General features: G+C 45.4%; 1 protein-coding gene across 2 annotated transcripts in view; it reads right to left on the reverse strand.

Moving 5' to 3' along the window:
• Nucleotides 1-21630: 21630 nt before the first annotated feature.
• The window catches only part of Dnaaf5 (dynein axonemal assembly factor 5), a 41112-nt gene continuing 39824 nt past the window's right edge, over nucleotides 21631-22918 (reverse strand). For both annotated transcript variants that reach the window (XM_057766092.1, XM_057766093.1), the window contains exon 13: nucleotides 21631-22676. In XM_057766092.1, the coding sequence (XP_057622075.1) occupies nucleotides 22540-22676 (137 nt within the window). In that variant the 3' untranslated portion in view covers nucleotides 21631-22539. The remainder of the gene's footprint in view (nucleotides 22677-22918) is intronic.

Genomic DNA, 22918 nt, shown 5'->3' on the forward strand with positions numbered 1-22918 from the left:
TGGGGCTGGCTGGACACCAATTTAACTTACTCAGTGAGCACCAACCCAGTGACAGATCCAGTCTCAGAAAGCAAGGTGGATGGTTCCCAAGGAATGATATTAGTGCACGCATACGCTTGCACACATTGACACATACATAGGCTCTCACGCTGTTGGCCAGGCTGTCTTGGAATGCCTCATGTTCCCTTCCAGCGCTGGGATTACAGGCATACACCACCACATCCAGCCTGCTGCTGGCTTTTAATAGTCACCCATGCTGCATACACTTGCCTCCTTATATGGCAAGTGTTTGACAATGTATTTATTCCATTGGTAAGCTGAGGGACTTTTCTGTAGCTAATAGCTACAGGGTTTTGGGCCACAAGGCTATTTGTGGCAAACATTTAAGTCCCCTACTAGTAAAGTGTGTGGGTTTGGCAGGGCAGCTGGCTGGCTCCACAGGCCCAAGGCTCTATGGCTTGCTGACCCCTGGTCCAGCTGCTGGACATCTGGGTTTTGTCAGTAGAAGCTATTATAAATGAAACACTTGTGCATTCAGAGGAAGGAGTCTGTGTGGACATTTGACTTGGCTTTGCCTTTTTTTTTTTTTCCGAGACAGGGTTTCTCTGTAGTTTGGAGCCTGTCCTGGAACTAGCTCTTGTAGACCAGGCTGGCCTCGAACTCAGAGATCCACCTGCCTCTGTCTCCCAAGTCCTGGGATTAAAGACATGTGCCACCACTGCCCACCCTTGTCCTTTTCGAGACAGGGTTTCTCTGTGGCTTTGGAGCCTGTCCTGGAACTAGCTCTGTAGACCAGGCTGGTCTCGAACTCACAGAGATCCGCCTGCCTCTGCCTCCCGAGTGCTGGGATTAAAGGCGTGCGCCACCATCGCCCGGCTTTTATTTGTTTTTTATTTGTTGGAGGTGGGTAGGAATGCACGCCTAACATGGTGCAAGTGTATAAATTGGGTAACAACTTGCCAGAGTTGGGTCCCTCCTTCCGGCATGTGGGTACCAGGGATCGAACTCAGGTCCTCAGCTCAGGTTTGGCAACAAATGCCCTTACCCTCTGAGCCATCTCACCAGTCCCAGTTCTTTCTTTTTAAATTAGTTTATTTTCCTGTTTTTTTTTCTTTTTTTTGAGACAGAGTCTCATATACTCCAGGCTGCCCTTAAATTTGATATGCCCTCCTCCTCCTTTGGCCTGAAGGGCGGAAATGAAAAGACTGTTCTGCCACACTCAGTTTAAGCAGTGCTGGTGATTAACCTCAGGGCTCTGGGCATGCTCGGCAGACACTCTACCAGCTCTCTATCACCAGTCAGTTTTGGCTCTTCATTAGCAGCTGTGTGTGGTGACTCAAGCTAAACTAGGAGAATCGCAAATTCAAAGCCAGTCTGGGCAATTTAGTGAGGCCTGGTAACTGGTGCTAATGGCAGCGCCGTGCCTGGTGCAAACACAAAGCTTCATTTGCACGAGAGCTTTCCTACATTTGGTGTGAATTCCCTTTCTCTGACAACATAAGCAGATGGGTCATGTGGCAGGCCAGCTGGGGACAGCATGCCAGCCTGGGACATGATCCTGTGTTGCCACAGTAGACCCAGTGAAAAGCTGCTCCTGCTGGTCATTTCTTGTCTGCTTTACATAGTAGAGGGTGACAGTGAAGACAAGTGGTGGCGGACGCAGAAGCAGTGGAGTGGCAACAATGGTGGTGACAAGAGAGCCTGGCAATGCACTGAGCCTCTGAGGCAGCAGAGTGGGCAGCATGGCAGCAGAAACTGGCAGAAGCTGCTCCAGAGCGGCAGTAACTATGACCGAACCTGCAGCCGTAAGAGGCACCTGAACTATGGGGCAAGGTGCAGCCCTGGCACGAAGGAAAAGGAGGGAAGAAGCCCAGAGAGGGTGGAGAGAAGAGGCTGGAAGACAGAAGCCTGCAGTGAACCAGAGAAGGGAAATCACAGGCCACGGTAGCAGGAAATGCTCCAGAGAGCTGCCAAGTCTGTAGGACCGGAGGTCCCTGACTCCACAAACTGGGAGCTATAATCCCAACTCCCAGGCCCTCCTAGAAGCTGCAACCCCAGCTGCTTCCAGGGAATGGAGGAATCTCTCTTCTTAGGTATATATGAGAACTATAATAGGCTACACACTGGGAATCTCAGCCCTTGGGATGTAGAGGCAAGAGGGTCAGGAGTTCAAAGCTGACCTCTGCTACATAAGATCTTGTTTCAAAAAGACAAAGTAACAACAGAAAGAGCTGTAGTAGTTATAGCCCTCAGGACCCTGCTGTCCAGCATCAGTGTGACCTGCAATAGTGTGGATGTCCCATGCCACCACTTGACGCTGTCCTAACTAGCCATAACCAAAACCAACTTTTACATTTTTTTTTATTTATTTGTATTTCATGGACATTGGTGTTTTGTCCTCATGTATGTCTGTGTGAGGGTGTCAGAACCCCTGAACAGGAATTACAAATAGTTGTGAGCTCCCATATGGGTTGGGAATTGAACCAGCATCTTCTGGAAGAGCAGCCAGTGCTCTTAACCAGCAAACTATCTCTCTAGCACCCTCCCCCAACTTTTTTCTTTTTTGAAACAGGGTCTCATGTAGGCTAGCCTTGAACTTGTTATGAAGCTGAGAATGACCTTGAACTTCTGATCCTCCTAATTCCTCCACTCAAGTCCTGGAATTAGAGACTTGTGTACCATCATGATACCTGGTTTATGGAGTATTGGGAACGTAACCCAAAACTTCTGTCTGCCAGTGAGAACTCTACCCTCACGCCACTCCACCCTCCAGGCAACTTTTTATATTTGATTTTATTTTTGTTTTGCTTTGAAGAGCAGGCTTTGAGTAGCTTCTCGTAGTCCAGCAGGGCTGACTGGGGAGAGTAGTCCCTCTGAGCGCACACCTCATCCTTGGCACCAGATCAGTATTTCAGTTGTAAACAGAACTTGATGCCAATAGCAAGGGAGGCTGAGAAACCCGAGCTGGAGGCTTCCAGCCTCTGGAGCTAAGGCTGCCGGTTGTAAGGGGATCAGAAAGTTGGGCAGGCTGGGGCAGGGACCCTGAAAGGAAGGTCAGCTTGCCCAGGAAACCCCTTTCTCTTAAGGAAGCAATTGGACTTCCCTGCTAGCTGGATGGGGCAGGAGGCACCACAAAGGAAGTGGTTTTTTTTGGGGGGGGGGCTTGGTGGTTCCCCGCAGAGGGCATTGCCTAGTCCCAGTGTGGTTCTGGGTGTGGCAGGGAGGGGCACAGCAACAAGTCAGAGTGGAGACGAGCCTAGCCTTGACAACAGTTCCAGGATCCAGAGCCCCACAAACAGGCCGACAGTTCCAGGTGAGTGGTAGAGCCTCTGCTGCGCGTGAGCAGGGTCCCGGGTGCCATCCATTGTAGCAGAAGAGCAAAAGTCAAACAAACCCCACATGCTAGCTGGGTGGCAGCGCACGCCTTTAATATCAGCACCTAGGAGGCAGCCGCAGGCGGATCTCTGTGAGTTTGAGGCCAGCCTGCTCTACAGAGCAAGTTCCAGAACAGCTAGGGCTGTTGCACAGAGAAACCCTGTCTTGACAAACAAAACAAAACAAAAATCCCAAAAACCAACGATCATGACTGACAAGGGGGCTCTGCTGTGCTAGGGACAGAACCCAGGGCATCCCACAAGCCCTAGGTAGGCTTGAGCCACGCCCCCAGCCTCTCACTAGGGAATTTTAGGCAGTACCCAGCTACAGAGACACACCCTATTCTGGTTTTTAAATTATTTGTTATTTTTATTGTTGGGCTTGTTTCTCTCCTACCTTTACGAGAATTCCAGAAGTAGAATTGATTCATCCGGGCACAGTAGCACACACCTTTAATCCCAGCAGTTGGGAGGTGGAGGCAGGCAGAACTGTGATTTCTGTGCAGTGAGTTCAAGGACAGCCAGGACTTTATACTGAGACCCAGTTTCAAAAAAAAAAAAAAAAAAAAAAAAAGACAAAAAGGAACTGATTGCTTCCTAGGCTTGTATGCCTTTACTTGCTAAGCTGTCTCACAGGCACCCAGCAATGGAGGATTCTGGGTTGGTCCCTTTGCCAGGGAGCTATCACCACAGAACTCTTTTTACTTTTTATTTGAGACATGATTTCATTAGGTTCCTCAGGCTGGCCTCGAACTCCCTCCGAATACCAGGCAGGCCTTAAACGGGAGATCCTTTTACCCCAACCTTCCAAGTAGCTGGAACTACAGGTAAGAACCTCTGACAGTTTAGTAAACTGTGAACTGAAGTCAAAAGGAAGAAGTTCCACCTGTGCTAAAGATTCTAGAGGGCTGATTAGAACCCCATGACTACAGAGTTTGAATGTTGCAGATCCACACCCAAATCATCCTGTGCTTTCTTTAGCCCCTTAATAGGCATTCATTACTCACCTCTGTGTTTGACCTAACAGCCTACAGTTATTAGGTATGTCCTTTTGAAGTGGACTAACAGATTCTTGGCTTCCACCCAATCCAAAGCTCAAAAATGCTACCAGATAACATTTTTTTTTTTTTTTGGTTTTTCGAGACAGGGTTTCTCTGTGGTTTTGGAGCCTGTCCTGGAACTAGCTCTGTAGACCAGGCTGGTCTCGAACTCACAGAGATCCGCCTGCCTCTACCTCCCAAGTGCTGGGATTAAAGGCGTGCGCCACCACCGCCCGGCCCAGATAACATTTGAAGCCTGTAACAGGATTTCCTCACTTTGCTGTAACCCTCTTATATTATATTATTTTTATGTTTCGGGTTTTGAGACGAGCAAGAGTCTTTTGATTTTGTGTTCATAAAAACCTACAGAGAAATATGTGGGAGTCCCAATTCTTTGTGCATAAGAAGGATTGCACTTGAACTTCGCGTGATAGTACGTGGCTGGATTCCTACCTAGCACTTGAGAGGCAGAGGCAATAGAATTGTTGAAACTTGGAAGCTAGCCTGGACTACACAGTGAATTCCAGGCTAGTCGGAGGATAAAATAAGATCTTGCTTCCAAAAATTTCAATATATGTGCGTGTGTGTGTACAAACATATACAATATATACATGGGGTGTGGAACTGGCTCATTGATTTAAAAGTTCTTGCTCTTGCAGAGGACCTGGACTCAATTCCCAGCTCTCACATGGCTGCTCATAAACACCTGTTAAGTCCTGTCCTAGGGGATCTGGATACCCACTTCTGACCTCAGCAGGTACCAGACACTCACATGGTGCACAAACATACATGTAGGCAAAACCCTCACATGCAAAAAACTAAGAAAATAAATTTTACCTATGTATTAACTTTAAAACAACAAGCAAGGACTAGAGAGATGGCTCAGCAGTTAAGAGCACTTGTTCTTGTTAAGAATCCAGTTTTATTTCCAGGACCCACGAAGCAGCTCACAACCATCTGTAACTCCAGTTCCAGGAATCTGATGCTCTCTTCTGACTTCTGCGGACAGCAAGCACACAGTGGCACACAGATGAACACGCAGGCCCAACAAGTAAAAAAGACAATTGATAAGGCTACAACAACAACAAAAGGTTTGCATCCTCGAAACAGAACAACCCCTGCCCACTTCCTCATTTCTCTTTTCAGCAAAGCTCTGGGAGGATAGCTGGCCTCGCCCAGCCCTCGGCCAGAGCTCTCGCTAACCAGGCTGCTCTTGCAGTAGGCTTCCAGAGGCCCTGGGACCTTATCAAACCGGTGTGCCTCAGCTCCCTGCACGGTTAGCACCCGGTCAGCCATATCCCTGAGGGCAGCTCCTGGCTCTCCACCGACCTCCTGGGCCCTGATCTCCACATGTGAGTGTCTTTGAGTCTCGGATGGCTGTAGGTGAGCCCTAGCCACTCTGATCTTTTTGGCATCCCCAACTTGACTCCTCCAGGTTTGAATTCTTGGACTTGCCTTGTCCTCTTCTCTTTGGGTCTCTTCTTCACAGCATTCAAGTAAAACCAGTTTCTTCCACTCCTTGATCCAAAAGACCTTTGCCCTCCCCACAGGTAATATACCAGCTGCCCCTTGAGCCAGGTCCAGTGCCGGGCAGGGTGGTACGGGGCTGCAATAAAACACTCAGGAGCTTGAGGTAGGAGGATTGCTGTGAGTACAAAGTCAGATTTAGCCAAATGAGGAAACCCTGTATCAAAAGAGGGTGGGCTGGCAAGATGACTCAGCCAGTAAAAGTGATTGTTTCTAAGCCTCACAGCCTGAGTTCCACCCCTGAGACCTACAGAGTGGCGAGAGGGAACCGACTCCTGCAGGTTGTCCTCTGACCTCCACATGTGCACCACGGTGTGTGCACTCCCAGACAGCCTGTTTGGAGTCCTTGAAGGTCAGAAAAGATAGTTGTGTGTCATAGGTAGGTGCTGGGGATCGAACCCAGGTACTCTGAAAGAGCAACAAATGCTCTTAAATGTTTTTTTTCTTTTTTTTTTAATATTTATTTATTTATTATATATACAATATTCTGTCTATATATATACCTGCAGGCCAGAAGAGGGCACCAGACCTTATTACAGATGGTTGTGAGCCACCATGTGGTTGCTGGGAATTGAACTCAGGACCTTTGGAAGAGCAGGCAATGCTCTTAACCACTGAGCCATCTCTCCAGCCCAATGCTCTTAAATGTTGAGCCACTTCTCCAGCCCCTAAAATTCTTTTTTCAAGAAGAGAAAGAAGAAAGGAAGGGAAGGAAAGGAACAAAATAAGTCACCTTAAACTCCCCACTCAGAAGGAACTCTTTCTGGGCACTTTTTGGTCCCCATTGTATTTTACATGGGATCTTATGTAGCCGAGGCTGCCCCTGAGCTCCTGATCTCTTGCCCTACTCTCCCCAGTGTGAGTATCTCAGGCATTTGGCACCATACCTGATCGTGTTGTTTTTCCTTTGCACAAGTGGAGTCTGTGACTTCTGCTAGACTTTGCTTTTCTACCTAGTAGTGTGTGCCCTATCAGCACAGTGAAGAGGAAGAAGAAACATCCCAGGCAAACATCCCCTTATCTCAAAAGCCTGTGCCCTAGAAGTGGAGAAGGCAGGGGATAAAGTAGGTGGAGAGGGGAGGGGAGCAACCACGCAGGACTTAGGCAAATTTCAGAAGGCTGAAAGCTGCAGAATGTGGAGTAGGCGGAGTGGCGGAAGAACATCCCAAAATAGGCTCGGGACTGAGGAAGGGTGAGGCTCGGGGCATGCCTGGCACCCCAGGGATTAAGCAGAGCTCTGGGCTGAAGCAACTGTGCTTTCTCACGCTTGGGCCTAGAGCAACTGGCACGATGCTCTGGCCCAAGAGCCAAGAGCTGGGTCCTTCTCTGCAGAAGATTGGGCGTCCTTCCCAGTAGGCTCTCAGAGCAGGTACAGGCTTCCCAAGCAGCTGATGCCTAGGTGTGGCCTCTAAGGAGGTCCCGACTCTGGTTGGATACTGAGCTGTGGAGAGGCCTGGCAGGGAAAAATGAGTCATCTAGAATAGAAACTAGGGAGCCACTGATTGGACCCCTCCACTCAGAGCTCAGGCCATCAGCTTCCGGAGCAAGCGCTTTACCTGCTGAGCCTTCTTCTAGGTTTTTCTGAAACAAGGCCTGGGTAGCTCCAACTGACCTGGAATTCACTGCAATCTTCTGGCCTCAGGCATCTGAGTCGCGGGGTTCTAGAGGAGGGTCTAGCCGTCTGGACCGGCTGTTGCCTTTGAAATTGATTTACACAGAAACCATTGAAATGTAAATCTACCACGTGGCCCAAATGTAAGAAGTGACCTTGACCGGGGAAAGGAAAAAGCACCCGTGGGGAGGCAGTGGATGGGGGTGGGACACAAATGTGTGTTACTCACTGTGACGTAGGCGCTGGAGGAAGGTAACTACTGGCTCGATGGGGTGGCGCACAGCTTTAATCCCAGCATGCTGGGGGCAGTCAGGCTGATCTCTATGAATTCGAGGGTCTAATTTCTAGGTAATGAGATCCAGGACAGCCAGGGCTACATAGACATCCTCCCCTCCCCTCCCTCCCTCCCTTCCTCCCCTCACTTAAAAAAAAAAAAGAAAAAAAAGAAAAAGAAAGAAAGAAAAGGAAGGAAAGAAGGGAGGGAGGGAGGGAGGGAGGGAGGGAGGGAGGGAGGGAGGGAAGAGATGTAAATGAATGCAGGCGGAGGTGAGTGTCCCTCATCTGCAGCCCTGACCACCACTCCTGACACCTATCTGAACTGGTCTCCCACTGTCTCCCTCTAACCCACGTGGAGGCTTGCGGGGGCAGCCTCCTTGCTGCTGACTTGCCAAGCCTGCTCTAGCTCAGGGTTTTTGTTCTAAATCAGATGGTACCTACAGAGTTAGCTGCTGGGATACCACCAAAGGGATCCACCACCCTGATCACACATGGGTCTTCCCTTCCCCAGATGGGCCAGGTCAGGACCAACAGTGCTCACACTTGCTCACCCTCTTAGGGGAGGGATGAGGGTTCTGTTTGCTCTCACCCATCTGTGTATGTATTTTAAACTCTAGATTGAAATATTTTAGGATTTTTTGAATACAAAAATAGCAAAAATTGGTACAGAGCATTCCCGTCTATTCTGCTCGGCTTCTCGTAATATTAACATGTTACATAACTAAGGCACAAGAAATGGCAGACACCAGGGATTTAATTTTGGCCCTAGGACAATTGACAAAGCTACAGATGTAATTCCAAGCTGACAGCTTCCCTTCCTTGTGTGTGTGTGTGTGTGTATGCTTTTGTGTACCTTTCTTGTGAATATCTATAGAGGCCAGAGGCTAAAGTCAGGTATCATCTTAATTGATATAAACTTTTTTTTTTGCTTGTTTTTTTGAGACAAGGTCTCACTGTGTAGCTCTGGTTGTCCTGGAACTCTCTGTAGACCAGACTGACCTCGAACTCACAGGGGTCTGCCTTCCTCTGTCTCCTGAGTGCTGGGATTAAAGGCCTGTGCCAACACTGCCTGGCAATAGCCACCTTTTTAAAACCATATTTTTATTATTTAAAATAGTAATTATGTGTATGTCTGCATCTACATGTGGGTTTGGGCATGTGAGTGTGGATGGTCTCAGAGCCCAGAAGAGTGTGTCAGATCTAGACTGGAGTCACAGGAAGTTGTGAGCTGCCCAGTGTGTGTGCTAGGAACCAAACTGGAGTCCTCTGGAAGGGCAGCCATCACTCTCAGCCTGAGCCATCTCTCTAACTCAACTCCTCTCCATCTTACTTTTTGAGACACAGTCTATCTTGAGCTCACAGATTTGCCTGAACTGATTAGTCAGAGAACTCCGAGATCCTCCTGTCTCTTACTTTGCCTCAGCACCCTCAGTGCTGGGCTAAAGGGAGGAGGATGAATTGCTACCATAGCTTTTATGCAGGTGTGAAGGAGCAGAACAAACTCCATTTTGAGAAAGAATTCCATTTTAGACAGGACCTAACTAGGGGGATGAATGCAGCCCAGCAAAGTCATAAACATTCCCAAGAAACTGTGCCAGTCCTGGTCAAAGTGACCCACCAGGGTATCCAAACAACATCTGTTTGCTTCACATGTCCCTGTAGGTATCTGATTAACAGGTGCTTTAAATTTCTTGTCTGCAGACAGTCACTGTTTTGAAATTCCCCTATACCCCAACGTACAAATTCAAAAGTTGTGTACTTTTACCCAATCCTGAAATGCCAAGGCTTGTGCCACCCTGACTTGCGGGTTTTCTCTTTAAAATCCCCTTACCCTGAAGCCTCGGTGCTGTTCTTCCCCACTCGCTGTGTCGGAGTGAGGGATTACAGTCCAAGTTACAGTAATCAATAAACCCCAGTGTGCTTGCATCAGATAGAGGCTCTGCGGTGGTCTTGTTTGGGGATCCGTGACACAGGCATGACAGGTGCTAGAGATCCGAACTCAGGTCCCCAAGCTGTGCTACAGGCACTTTCTAGAAAAAAGCTGGTTGCTTTTTTTTTTTTTTCTTCCTTTTGGGGATTGAACCCAAGTGCTCTGCCTTGGAACTGTACTCTTCCTTTTCTTTTTCTTGAAGAAAGGTCTCACTAAGTTGCTCAGGCTAGTCCTGTACTCATATTTTAGAATCCTCCTGTTTCAGCCTCCTGAGAACCTGGGATGACAAGCCTGCCCCACCATGCCCCATGCAGCAGTTTTACACCTTTCCTTGGTGCACGGTGTCTTTTTTTCTTTTAAGATTTAATTATTGATTCTGTATACAGTGAACTGCCTGCGTGTATGCATGCAGGCTAAAAGAGATCACCAGATCTCATTACGGATGATTGTGAGGCACCATGTGGGTGCTGGAAATTGAACTCAAGACCTCTGAAAGAGCAGCCAGTGCTCTTAACTGCCGAGCCACACTCCAGCCCAGTGCTGGTATCTTAGTTAAGGTTTCTAGTGATGCAATGAAACACCATGACCAAGGCAAGTTGGGAAGGAAAGGATTTATTTAGCTTACACTTCAGCATTGCTGTTCATCACTAAAGGAGTCAGGACAGGAACTCAAACAGGGCAGGATCCTGAAGGCAGGAGCTGATGCAGAGGCCAAGGAGGGGAGCTACTTACTGGCTTGCTTCCATGGCTTGCTCAGCCCATCTTCTTCTTCTTTTTTTTTTTTTTTTTCGGGACAGGGTTTCTCTGTGGCTTTGGAGCCTGTCCTGGAACTAGCTCTGTAGACCAGGCTGGTCTCGAACACACAGAGATCCGCCTGCCTCTGCCTCCTGAGTGCTGGGATTAAAGGCATGCGCCACCATCGCCCGGTTCAGCCCATCTTCTTATAGAACTCAGCCCAAGGATGGCACTACCCACCATGGGCAGGGCCCTCCTATATTGGATCACCAAAAAAAAAAAAAAATGCCTTACAGATGGATTTCATTGAGGCATTTCCTTCACTGAGACTCCATCCTCTCTGATGACTCTATAGCTTGAGTCATGTTGACACACAAAACCAGCCAGTACAGCAGGTTACTCCAAAATCCATGCTGCATTGAATTCTCAAGTCTCCTTGAGTTCCCATAGTCCTTAGACCAGCTTCTCTGCAGCTAGAAGAGCCCAAAGGCCCTACTGTAGAATGCCCAGCGTTTGACTGGATTGTTTGACGTTTTGAGCAAAATACCATAGATGTGATGTCAGTAAGTGATACCTGGGGACATGGAGTCAGCATGCTTTACACTGTGAATGCATTGCTGAAGTATGCTGCTTAGGTTCTGCACTCAGAAGTTACTATCTTCCCTTTGTGGTTAATACATATCCTAAGGGAGATACTGAAACTGTGCAAACAATCCCTCCTGCTCACATTTTGGGGACTTTAGAAGGCTCTTGCTGTTATCATTACTGCAGTGATTGTTTCCCTAATGTGAAGGAGTAAGTCATAAACAATCCCACACCAGTTTGGAATTATGATTAATAGGGTGGTATTTATTTAAAGGGGAAAAAACTTACAGATCACCGTCCCAGACAATAGCCCTCTGCGCAATAGGAAGAAGTCTAGTCGCCGGAACTGGAGCAGGAAGTGAGAGCGAGGAGGGAAGTAGCCGCTTTTTTTTTAAAGGGAAAGAGACCATGCCCCAATGGGCTGGTATCTCAGCGGCTATTGGCTGGAGGAGCGGAAGGACCTCCTGCAACACCTCCCCCTTTTGTTTAAGTAAGAGAATTCTAAACCTACTATGAAATTATATACAATAAGTACAAATATCCTATTCTAACTAGCTTAGGTCTTGTATAATAAATAGCTGGCTAAGTCATGAGTGGAAAGTAACTACATTTATATAGTCTTCAACTCCATCGAAGATCTGAGAAGGGAAATAATGTTACCTGAGTAATTAGGAAGTGCAATCAAACAACTTCCAAAACATGCAACAAATCACAGAGACAACTAGCTACCTGGGCAATCACCCAAGGTCACGTTTGCAGTGTTGAAGCAACCAACTTTGGCTAAGGCCTAACATAACTGACATACCATTTTCAAAGGCAAGAAACTTGTCAAAACTATCTTACCCTATCTTGGCAGGATATGACAGTCCTGTTTTTTCCATTCACAGATACTCTGTATTTCTGTCAGTGGTTGAGGTATGGGCATTTCTTTGCCCAAAGGCCAGTTCAGCCAAGAAGAAAGGCTCCAGGTGGAGTGTCTTTGGTGCTCAACATTCTCTCGGGAATAGAGCGGTGTTGCCAGGAGCAATTGTGTCTCACTACCACAAAACTCTGAGTTAGATTAAAGGCCATTTTCTACAGCTCTTTGAAGAGGTTGAAGATTATCTATCTATACTGAGTATAATCTCTATGTATCTAAAGAACCTGATTAGTCTAATTATAAATGACAAACTTAGAATACTATTGATCTATATAATTCTCAATACTTATCTAACTTAAAGACTAAGACAATAAACAACTGTGAAACAAATGAGGACAATGACCTCCAAATATAAACAATGTACAAATATACATTGCAGTACGGTAAATATATATCAATACACAAACAATATGTAAGTATCATAATTAGAGGTAGAAATGTACACTGCAATATGGTAAATATATACAATATATATCAATACAATATATGTCAATACATAAAAAATGTTTTTAAACAGAGGTAGAAACATGCATGTATACAATAGTCAATATAATTTCACTTTGTATCAATATATAAGAATCGATACCAATACATTTGTCTCAAAACAATAACTCACAAGTACCAACAAGTACCAATCTATTATCCCTCTTTTTTTTTTTCAAATGATCCCTGAGCTTATAAAATTCCTTCCCCAACCCTCAACAGTATACCAATTATAATCAACCCCTAAATGATGTCCCTAAACCCAAGGGCAAACTTTACTGGGAGAGGGGACGTCGTCCTCTAGAGTTACTTCCAGCTTTCATGGGGGAGACGTTCTTTCTGGGGGATCCTGTGAAAGTAAAATGATGGTTAAATTTCAAGATCAATGTCTTTTAAAATTGCAAATAGTCTCTGAGTATTTTGTGCAGGTCTGGCCAGAATGTTGTATAAGATGTGCACCGTTTCAGCTAACCAAGTTGGAATTGTCTTGTGCAGCTGGTACCCAAAACAGGTCTTGTAGTAGCGCTATCAGTATCATGACATCATATCAACCAGGTGGAGTCGTTGTTATGGGGCCCCATCTTCTTCCTGGAAACTTCAAATGTCACTTCAGGAAAAACTCATTATTCATTGTGAAAAACTTAAACATTAATCATATAGACATATATAGACATATATATATATTCAATGAAAGGCATGATAGATATATTCAATGAAAAGTATGATAGATATGAAGAAAAGCAAAGATGTTTTCTAAACTCATATTTCTTTCTGTCCCCTATCATGGCTCTTGACATGAGACAGAAACTCCAGAAACTCTGGGTTTTTCTCTTACCAACAGGCTTGAATTGGAGAGGGACTGAGCCAGAGTCCAACTTCAAAACCAGCTCTATAAATTTAGAAATACTGTTTAGTATATTTTACTTACACAACCTATTCAGTTTTCTTGATAGTTCCTATTGGGCAGGTATTTTTCCATCTGTCAGTATCCAAACATCCAGGATCCCTTGAATATTTCAAAGATGAGTGTTTTCCTGTGGAGATAAGAACAGAACCCTGCTCCCATTGTATGTGTTTTTCTTACCACCTGTAGGAATATCATCATTGTGGATGAGTTGTCATTTCTCCTTTCCAAGAGGTTTCTCCTCTTCAAATCGAACCTTTATTAATTTTGATGGTATCCACAATTTTTCTTCTCCTGTGGAAACAAGAGCAAAACCCCTTCCCCAACGTAGCACATCTCCTGGCTTCCATTGAGAGGTCAGCACATCTTTGAAATAAATTGGTTGATTTAGTTCAGCAGACTTTTCCATTATCCAATGTCTTTCTGCTGCTGTCGTTCCTTTCTCATTAGCGTTAAGAAAATTCAAGGTCAATAAAGCATTATGTAATCTATTTCTGGGGGTATTTTCAGTCCCTTTCTGTTTGTTCAGCATATCCTTTTTAGTACGATTTGATCTTTCTATAACTGCCTGACCTGTGGGATTATGTGGTATACCTGTAATGTGTTTTATATTATAATAAGCAAAAAAGCGTTTCATTTTCTTAGATACATATGCTGGACCATTGTCTGTCTTTATTTGTGCAGGTATTCCCATGATGGCCATAACTTCCAATAGATGTGTGATTACTGAATCAGCCTTTTCTGAGCTCAGGGCAGTAGCCCATTGAAAACCTGAATACGTGTCTATGGTGTGGTGTACATATTTTAATTTACCAAATTCCATAAAGTGGAACACATCCATCTGCCAGATTTCATTTCTCTTAGTACCCTTTGGGTTACTCCCTGCAGGCAACGGTGTTTGATTATAGAAAGAACAAGTAGGACATCTCTTTATAATGTCCTTAGCTTGTTGCCATGTAATGGAAAATTCTTTCTTTAGGCCTTTACTATTGACATGATGCTTCTTATGAAATTCTGAGGCCTGCAACACGCTTCCAATCAATAATTGATCAATCTCAGCGTTGCCTTTTGCTAGAGGACCAGGCAGACCTGTATGGGACCGGATGTATGTTATGTACATCGGACAAAGCCTGTTCCTGATTATGTCTTGTAGCTGGATAAACAATGAAGTCAACTCTGTCATCTGGTATAAATTCAGCAGTTTCAATATGCAAGATAACTCTTTCTGCATATTGTGAATCTGTAACTATATTAAGAGGTTCTTTAAAATCCCTTAGCACCATAAGAATGGCATATAATTCTGCCTTCTGGACAGAATTATAAGGGCTTTGTTCCACCTTACTCAATTCATCTGACTTATAACCTGCTTTCCCTGATTTATTTGCATCAGTATAGAACGTATGGGCTCTAGTTATTGGAGCATCACGTACAATTCTAGGAAGAATCCAAGAAGTTTTCTTTATGAGGTTAAGTCTACCACTTTTGGGATAGTTGCTATTAATTTCTCCCAAAAAATTAGCACAAGCTCTTTGCCATGGTTCATTGTCTCCCCATAACTTTTTTATTTCTTCAGTAGTAAAAGGCACTATAATTTCTGCTGGGTCTATACCTGCTAGTTGACGAAGTCTCAGCTTACCTTTTATAATTAATTCGGAGACTTTTTCCACATAAGTTTTTTTTACCTGGTTTATTAGGTATAAATATCCACTCTAAAATAATATCTTCCCTCTGCATTAGAATCCCTGTAGGAGAAATTCTGGAAGGCAATATGACTAGGATGCAGCTAAGATTTGGGTTCACCCTATCCACATGTGCCTCCTGCAATTTTTCCTCAATCATTGTCAGTTCCTTTTCTGCTTCAGCTGTCAGTTTTCTTGGACTATTCAAATCTTTATCACCATCTAAGGTTTTGTTTAAATGAACTATTAGATCAGATGTTATCCCAACAGCTGATCGTAGACTGGAAATGTCTCCTAACAATCTTTGGAAGTCATTAAGAGTCTTTAACCGGTCTCGCCTAATTTGTGCCTTTTGCGTTTTAATTTTCTCTAACCCTATTCTGTAACCTAGGTAATTAATAGAATTTCCTCTTTGAATCTTTTCAGGGGCAATTTGTAATCCCCACCTAGGCAAGACTTTCTTTACTTCTTCAAACATCCTTTCTAAAGTATCTTTATTTGAATCAGATAACAAGATGCCATCCATGTAATGATAAATTACGGACTTGGGGAATTGTTTACGAATTATTTCCAATGGCTTACTTACAAAATATTGGCACAATGTAGGACTATTGAGCATACCCTGTGGGAGGACAGTCCATTGATATCTCCTATTAGGCTGAGAATTATTATAAGTAGGCACTGTGAAGGCAAATTTTTTTCTATCCTTTTCTTGTAACGGTATAGTGAAAAAACAATCTTTCAAATCAATAACTATAAGAGGCCATCCTTTTGGTAATAGAGAAGGCAAAGGAATTCCAGGTTGTAGTGGGCCCATAGGTTGAATTACCTTGTTGACAGCTCTTAAATCTGTCACCATTCTTCATTTACCGGATTTCATTTTTACAACAAACACAGGAGAATTCCAAGGGCTGGTTGATTCCTCAATATGGTGAGCATCTAGTTGCTCTTGCACCAGCTGTTCCAATGCCTGTAATTTATCTTCAGCTAGAGGCCACTGTTTGATCCATATTGGCTTCTCAGTTAGCCATTTTAAAGGTAGGGCTGTTGGTACCTCTAAAGGTTTGGTATTTGCTGTATGTTCTTGTACAGCCTGAATAGCAGGTGACCTTTTCCCATAATATCTCATCATATCCTTCCCAGAATTATGAGTTCCTGGAACTACAGGAATGTTAATCTGGGTATTCCATTGCTGTAGCAGGTCACGGCCCCATAAATTTATTGCAATATTGTCTATATATGGCCTTAGTCTTCCTATTTGCCCTTCAGGCCCTATGCATTCAACCCATCTTGTACTTTGTTTTACACGAGATAGGATTCCAATTCCCAGGAACTGAACATCTACCTCTTGAAGAGGCCAATTAGGATGCCAAGATTCTGGAGTAATGATACTTACATCTGCACCTGTATCTAATAAGCCTTCAATAAGCCGGGCGGTGGTGGCGCACGCCTTTAATCCCAGCACTCGGGAGGCAGAGGCAGGCGGATCTCTGTGAGTTTGAGTCCAGCCTGGTCTACAAGAGCTAGTTCCAGGACAGGAACCAGAAGCTACGGAGAAACCCTGTTTCGAAAAATCCAAAAAAAAAAAAAAAAAAAGCCTTCAATAAAAGTGCCATTTATACAGACTCTTAGCTTTGGTCTTTGATCGCTAATAGAAGTCTGCCAAAATATACGTTTGCTCTGTCCTACTGGGTTTTTTGACTCATCCTCCATGCGTAATTCATCATTTAGACCAGTAATATTTTTTACAGCAGAAATTGGAGCTTTTAATTTTCTTGGTGAGGCACATTCTCCACTGTGACTGAGAATGACTGGGCCACTGTTGACTTGGGGGCCTGCGAGAGGCCCCTCAAAGAGTTTCCTGACGGTATCAGGTTGCCTTGTCTGTCTGTTGTGGACCTGCATTCGTTGGACCAATGTCGGCCTTTACCGCATTTCCTACATATACCTGAAGGCTGAGGTCTCCTATTTTTATCATTCCCAGCAGGGATATTATTCCTAGAAATCCTTTGCCTGCAATCCCTTTACAGATGTCCTAATTTACCACAATTAAAACACCTGGCATTTTGATGTCTCCTCATTGCTTTGGAAATCGCTTCTCCTACCCAAGATTCATCATTATAGCTAAACGTCTCAACATTCATTGTATGCTGAATCCATTCATCCATAGGTGCTGATCTAAACTTTAAAGGCCCAATTATCTTTTTGCATTCTATGTTTGCATTCTCAAAAGCTAGCTTGGTGACATAGACACAGTACTTCATCATCATAAAGAGCTTGGACCTGTGGATCAGCATATTCTCCTGCACCAAGAATTTGATCTTGGGAAACCTCCACACCTTTTGCTCTTCCTTGCTGTTCCATGTTTGGATTCTTCTCTGAAATAGATTCCAAACATCAAGGAAGGTCCATTATCTAAAACTGCAGACACTAACTGATGGAAATCGTGGGGGGTAGCTCTAGCATTAGAAGCCCAAGTCCTTATCATTTCCTTAACATATGTAGAATGCAAGCCAAAGGTAACAATAGCTTGCTTAATTTCTTTTAGATCATTCATTGCTATTGGCATCCATCTAGCTTCTCTGACTCCCTTTGAGCCTTTAGAAGTTGACGCTTTGTCAGAATGAATTATAGGGTATGTCGCTAAAACCCTGGGTAAGCCAGTTCTAATAGCTGGTGGTGGCATTGTATCCTGTCCTCGTGCCTTCTTACTCTGTTCACCAGCTCCAATAATTTCTTCAATCATTTCAAGTCTTTTTATTATTGTCTCTTTTGAATCCTGAATCTCCTGACCTGCATGAGTTTCTAGTAAAGATTGTATGGTTCTTAGGAGTGCCATATTCTTCCTAAATGATAGAATATGCAAAAGAATACTGAAAACTAGTAACCAGTAAATTAAGTTATCCCCATAGTCATATAAACCTTGCATGATATAACCCATTGTTTTGGTAACCAAAACAGTAAAATTCGTGTTGGAAACGAAAACTGCCATATTACCTATTATCCAGCAGGTGGCGCTGTTCCCAAGTCGCGACGAAAACGGGGTCCTGTTTCAGTGTCCGCCTAGTATTTGTTAAAAACTGGGAAATGCAAGTTGCTCAACAAAGTAAATGTAATTAAATCAATTCCGTACACGGAACCATAAACCGAGAATCCATGGGTAGAGAAGAATAACCCGGAAGCCGTGTATGCCTCCACGTGACAGAGTTGTCCCAAGGGGTTTCAGCTTTCGGCAACCGGTAACCGCGTGCTCTGGTTCGCGCTGCTTAAGAGCTGCGCTTGCAAGGGAGATTTGAAAACGACTCAGAAAAGAGCAAACCACGTGGGCAGAGACTATGCGGGCCTGTGGAGTTTAAATCCACGTAGGGAGGCAAACAATAGGCTGCGTGGGGACTTGAAGTCAATCTGAGGTGTCTAAAGGGAAAATATAAAGAACTGCAGCAAGAAAAGTCACTGCGTGATGATTTATGTTAAACTGCTGGCTCCACGCACAAGGCACAGGCCGCAAGGCACAGGCCACGGCCGAACTGGCGGCAGGCAGCCAAGCCGGGGAAGGAGGGGTCCTAACCAAACGTTGGGTGCCAGATGAAGGCGTAAGTCATAAACAATCCCACACCAGTTTGGAATTATGATTAATAGGGTGGTATTTATTTAAAGGGGAAAAAACTTACAGATCACCGTCCCAGACAACAGCCCTCTGCGCAATTAGGAAGAAGTCTAGTCGCCAGAACCGGAACAGGAAGTGAAGAGAGCAAGGAGGGAAGTAGCCGCTTTTTTAAAGGGAAAGAGACCACGCCCCAATGGGCTGGTATCTCAGCGGCTATTGGCTGGAGGAGTGGAAGGACCTCGCAACACTAATTTTTTTTTTTTTTTTTTTTTTTAGTTTTGGGTTTCTCTCTCTCTTTTTGTTTGTTTTTGAGACAGGGTTCTCTGTAGCCTTTGGAGCCTGTCCTGGAACTAGCTCTTGTAGACCAGGCTGGCCTTGAACTCACAGACATCTGCCAGTCTCTGCCTCCAGAGTGCTGGGATTAAAGGCATGCTGTTCCAGCTTTAGACACTAGGGGTCACTTAGTTCTTCTCCCAAGCCCCTCTTTTCTAGCACTGACAGCTTTTGGCTGTCATCAATCACCATCTACTTTTCTTATCCAGACCTGGATTCAATTTTATTTATTCATTAAGACAAGGCCCTAGAAAGCTGGTCTTGAACTCCTGATCCTCCAGCCTCCATGTCCAAGTGCCAGGATTACAGGCATTTTACAATGCTACTGGCTCTGACATTTTTTCTTTCCCTTTTCAAAACATTAAATTGCATTTATTTGTGTGTTGGGGGAACATGCCCGTGTCAGTGTGGGAGGAGGTAGGTCACAGGATAGCTTTTGGAGTCAGTCTTTTCCCACCATGTGTGTCCCAGGAACTGAAGTCAGGTTGTCAGTTTTGGTGACAGGTTTCTTTTTTTTTTTTTTGGTTTTTCGAGACAGGGTTTCTCTGTGGTTTTGGATCCTGTCCTGGAACTAGCTCTTGTAGACCAGGATGGTCTCGAACTCACAGAGATCCGCCTGCCTCTGCCTCCCGAGTGCTGGGATTAAAGGCGTGCGCCACCACCGCCCGGCTTGGTGACAGGTTTCTTTACCCGAGACATCTTGCCAGCCTTTTACTTTTTAGTTATTCTGTGTGTCATCCACGTGTGTGGGCACATGGTACACTGAATACATGGAGGTCAGAAGACTACCTGTGAAGCTGGACTCTCATATACCTTTACATGGGTTTTCTGGGGACTGAACTAAGGCCCCTGGGCTTGTTTGGGTAGTGCTTTTTCCCACTGAGTCATCTCATTGGCTCCGACATGTTAAGAAGCCCATTTGTTAGTGAAGGTCTTTAATCCAAGCACTTGAAGACAGGGGCACAAGTAGTAGATCTGAGTTCAAGATCGGCCTGGTCTGCAGAGTTCCAGGACAGTTAGCGTTACACAGAGAAACCCCAGTCTCAGAAAACAAGAACAAACCAAATAAGCCCATTTGTTCTTGTGGTTGACTCAGGGCTTTCTTTTCAGTTTTCAGAAGGAAAGGTGGGGGGAGCATGGAAGGAGAAGAAGGAAGTGGGCTCTCGTCCTCATTTTCCTACCTCCACCCTGGGGAGGTGTCTCTTCCAGTTTAGCATCTTCCCTCCAAAAGAAGGTAGCTGGTGAGATGGCTCAGTGAATAAAAGCATTTGCCCCAGATCTATGGTAGAGGGAACAGGCTCCCGAAAGTGCTCTGCCTTGCTGAGGGTGGTGCTACAGTAGGTGTGCCTACCCATACTCACCCAATTGCCCACTCTTAACTTCAGATCGATAAAGCAGCTAAACAGAACTACTGACCAACCAATCACTCTGGGACTCACTTCCTAGGATCTGAACCCAGCCATTGTGTCTGGAGCAATGGGAAGCATGCCCACCCTATGAGCAACTCATACATAATGGCCCCAGTGTGCAGTTGGAGCCCCAGCGAAAGCTGAACAGGAAGGTCCATGAAGCCTACTTACTGTAGATTCCTCAGCAGTAAAGCCCCTACCTTAAACAAGTGAGGGGCTGGGGACATAGCTAGGAGATAAAACATATTGTAGGCCGGGCGGTGGTGGCGCACGCCTTTAATCCCAGCACTCGGGAGGCAGAGGCAGGCGGATCTCTGTGAGTTCGAGACCAGCCTGGTCTACAAGAGCTAGTTCCAGGACAGGCTCCAAAACCACAGAGAAACCCTGTCTCGAAAAACCAAAAAAAAAAAAAAAAAAAAAAAAAAAAATTGTAAAGTTCTGAGTTCTATACTTAGTAACACACAACAAATAATAATAAAAAAAATGCCTGGTGCTTGGGCCAACAAGACGGCTCAGCGGGTTGAGGTGCTTGCTGCCAACCCTGCCAGTCTGAGTTCAATCCCCAAGATGCACATGGTGGAAGCAGAGAACTGACTCCTTCAGGTCAAACTTCCACATGTACACTGTAGTCCATGTGCCCTCTCCAATAAATAATGGGATGTATTCATTAAGAGGTGAGTAATCACTTAAAACAATGCTTGGTGCTCATGACAATTCAGGTGGGTCTGACTGGGTCTGTCATAAATTGCTAACAAGTGTCCATGTGATGCTGACACTGTTTCTGTTGTCATGGGGACAGATGGGTGGGAGGAACTTTAAGATCCCTCAAGGAACAGCAGAGAGCACTGGTCAGTTTCCAGGTGAGTGATGGAGCTCCAGGCAGCAAGGACAGTGGAGATGGACTTCAGGCTGTAGTCACTGGGCCAGGTACTCTGAGACCAACCTTTACCCACTTGGATGCCCAGCCCCACTCAGGGCCATGCTGGGGTGTTTTGCTAACTGGTGTTGGCCTGGTCTTGCTGGGCACTCCAACTACCTTGTGCCAGAATGCACATCACAGGCAGTGGTGAATGATGAACCAGAGGAGCCCATGGAGTCCATGGCCAGTGTCCCTCAGGCTGGGTCACCCTGAAGCTGATATATGGAGACAGGAGCTGTCTGCAACAATGTAGTATAACCAGTCAAATCACACAGATGGCCACACAAAATAACTATAATAAATAATTTAATTCCACAAACGGCAAAGCAGAAATGTTAAAATTTGTTGAAATCTCCCCACCCCCACTGTCTTAACAAAAATACTGGCTGCTGATAAAGATCCACTCAAAAATATTTTAGGCACTTGGTGGAAAAGACACGAGGGAATGACTATCTTGCTGATTGCTATAAGCAAGTGGTAGGGATGAGGTCTGGTTTCCTAGTCTATCCTTTATCTGTGAGCATCACTAACACTGAGAAACAGAAATGCCAGGACAGTGTACCCACATCGCAAGCTCCAGTGTATTTAAGATTGGGAGAAGCAGGGTGGTGGTGGCCCACGCCTTTAATGCCAGCACTCGGGAGGCACAGGCAGGCAGATCTCTTGTAAGTTCAAGACTAGCCTGGTCTACAAAGTGAGTTCCAGGACAGCCAGGGCTACATAGAGGAACTGTGCTGAAAAACAAACAAAACAAAAAATCAGGAGAAACTTCATCAGTGAGTTAAGACTGGGCGTTCTCTTCAGCCTAGGATGATGGGACAGGGCCCAAAGAAAGTGGATGGTTGTCTTTACAATCGCTTTGGCTTTCTTGCAACATGAAGAGCATTCTTGGTGAGCATGGAAGCAGGCCAGGCTTGTGAGGGAACCTTAAAAACATCATATTCAAGCAGGGAGCTGGGAAGCTGGCAAGGGTGGGGCCATCTAACTTTAATTGTAGCTTTCTGAGGCCTCTGTGTATAGTAGGCATGTTACAAAATCCCAGAACCTGCTTAGGAAAGACAGACGCTGCTGCTCAAAGCACCATCTGGTGGTTGGTGGGTCCCAAGGATGCCTGGGCTATAGACATGGCCGCCCTAAGTGCAAGGTCTCCAGGCCTCCCGTGCTGCCCTTCCGAGAGCTAGGGCCCTTCAGTGGCTGCTGCACACGGTCACCGAGCAGCAGCCATGGCCTGCATGTGCTGCAGCAGCTGCTCGCAGTAGGTAGATGAGCGGTGTTTGTGGACGACGGCCTCGGTCTCTCGAACGAGCACATCTGGGAACAGGACACTGCCTTCCTTGAGGACTTCTAAAAGAGACCACAGAGCCCTGAATCCAGCAGCAGAGAGCTGGGAGCCCACCCCATGCTGTACAGAGCTGGCAGCTTTCTTTAGAGATGCTGGGTAGAACCCACGGGGCTGAAAATCAACTTCCAGAAGCCTTGGGCACAGTGTTCAGAGGGTGGAGGGTAAGGTCTCAGGCCGCTGGGATGTAGCAGCGTAGTGGCTATTTGGAAGCATCACAGTTTACAGAGTCTGCTTTTTTTCTTCT

The sequence above is a fragment of the Chionomys nivalis genome, chromosome 3 (assembly GCF_950005125.1).
Source record: "Chionomys nivalis chromosome 3, mChiNiv1.1, whole genome shotgun sequence".
Lineage (NCBI taxonomy): Eukaryota > Metazoa > Chordata > Mammalia > Rodentia > Cricetidae > Chionomys > Chionomys nivalis.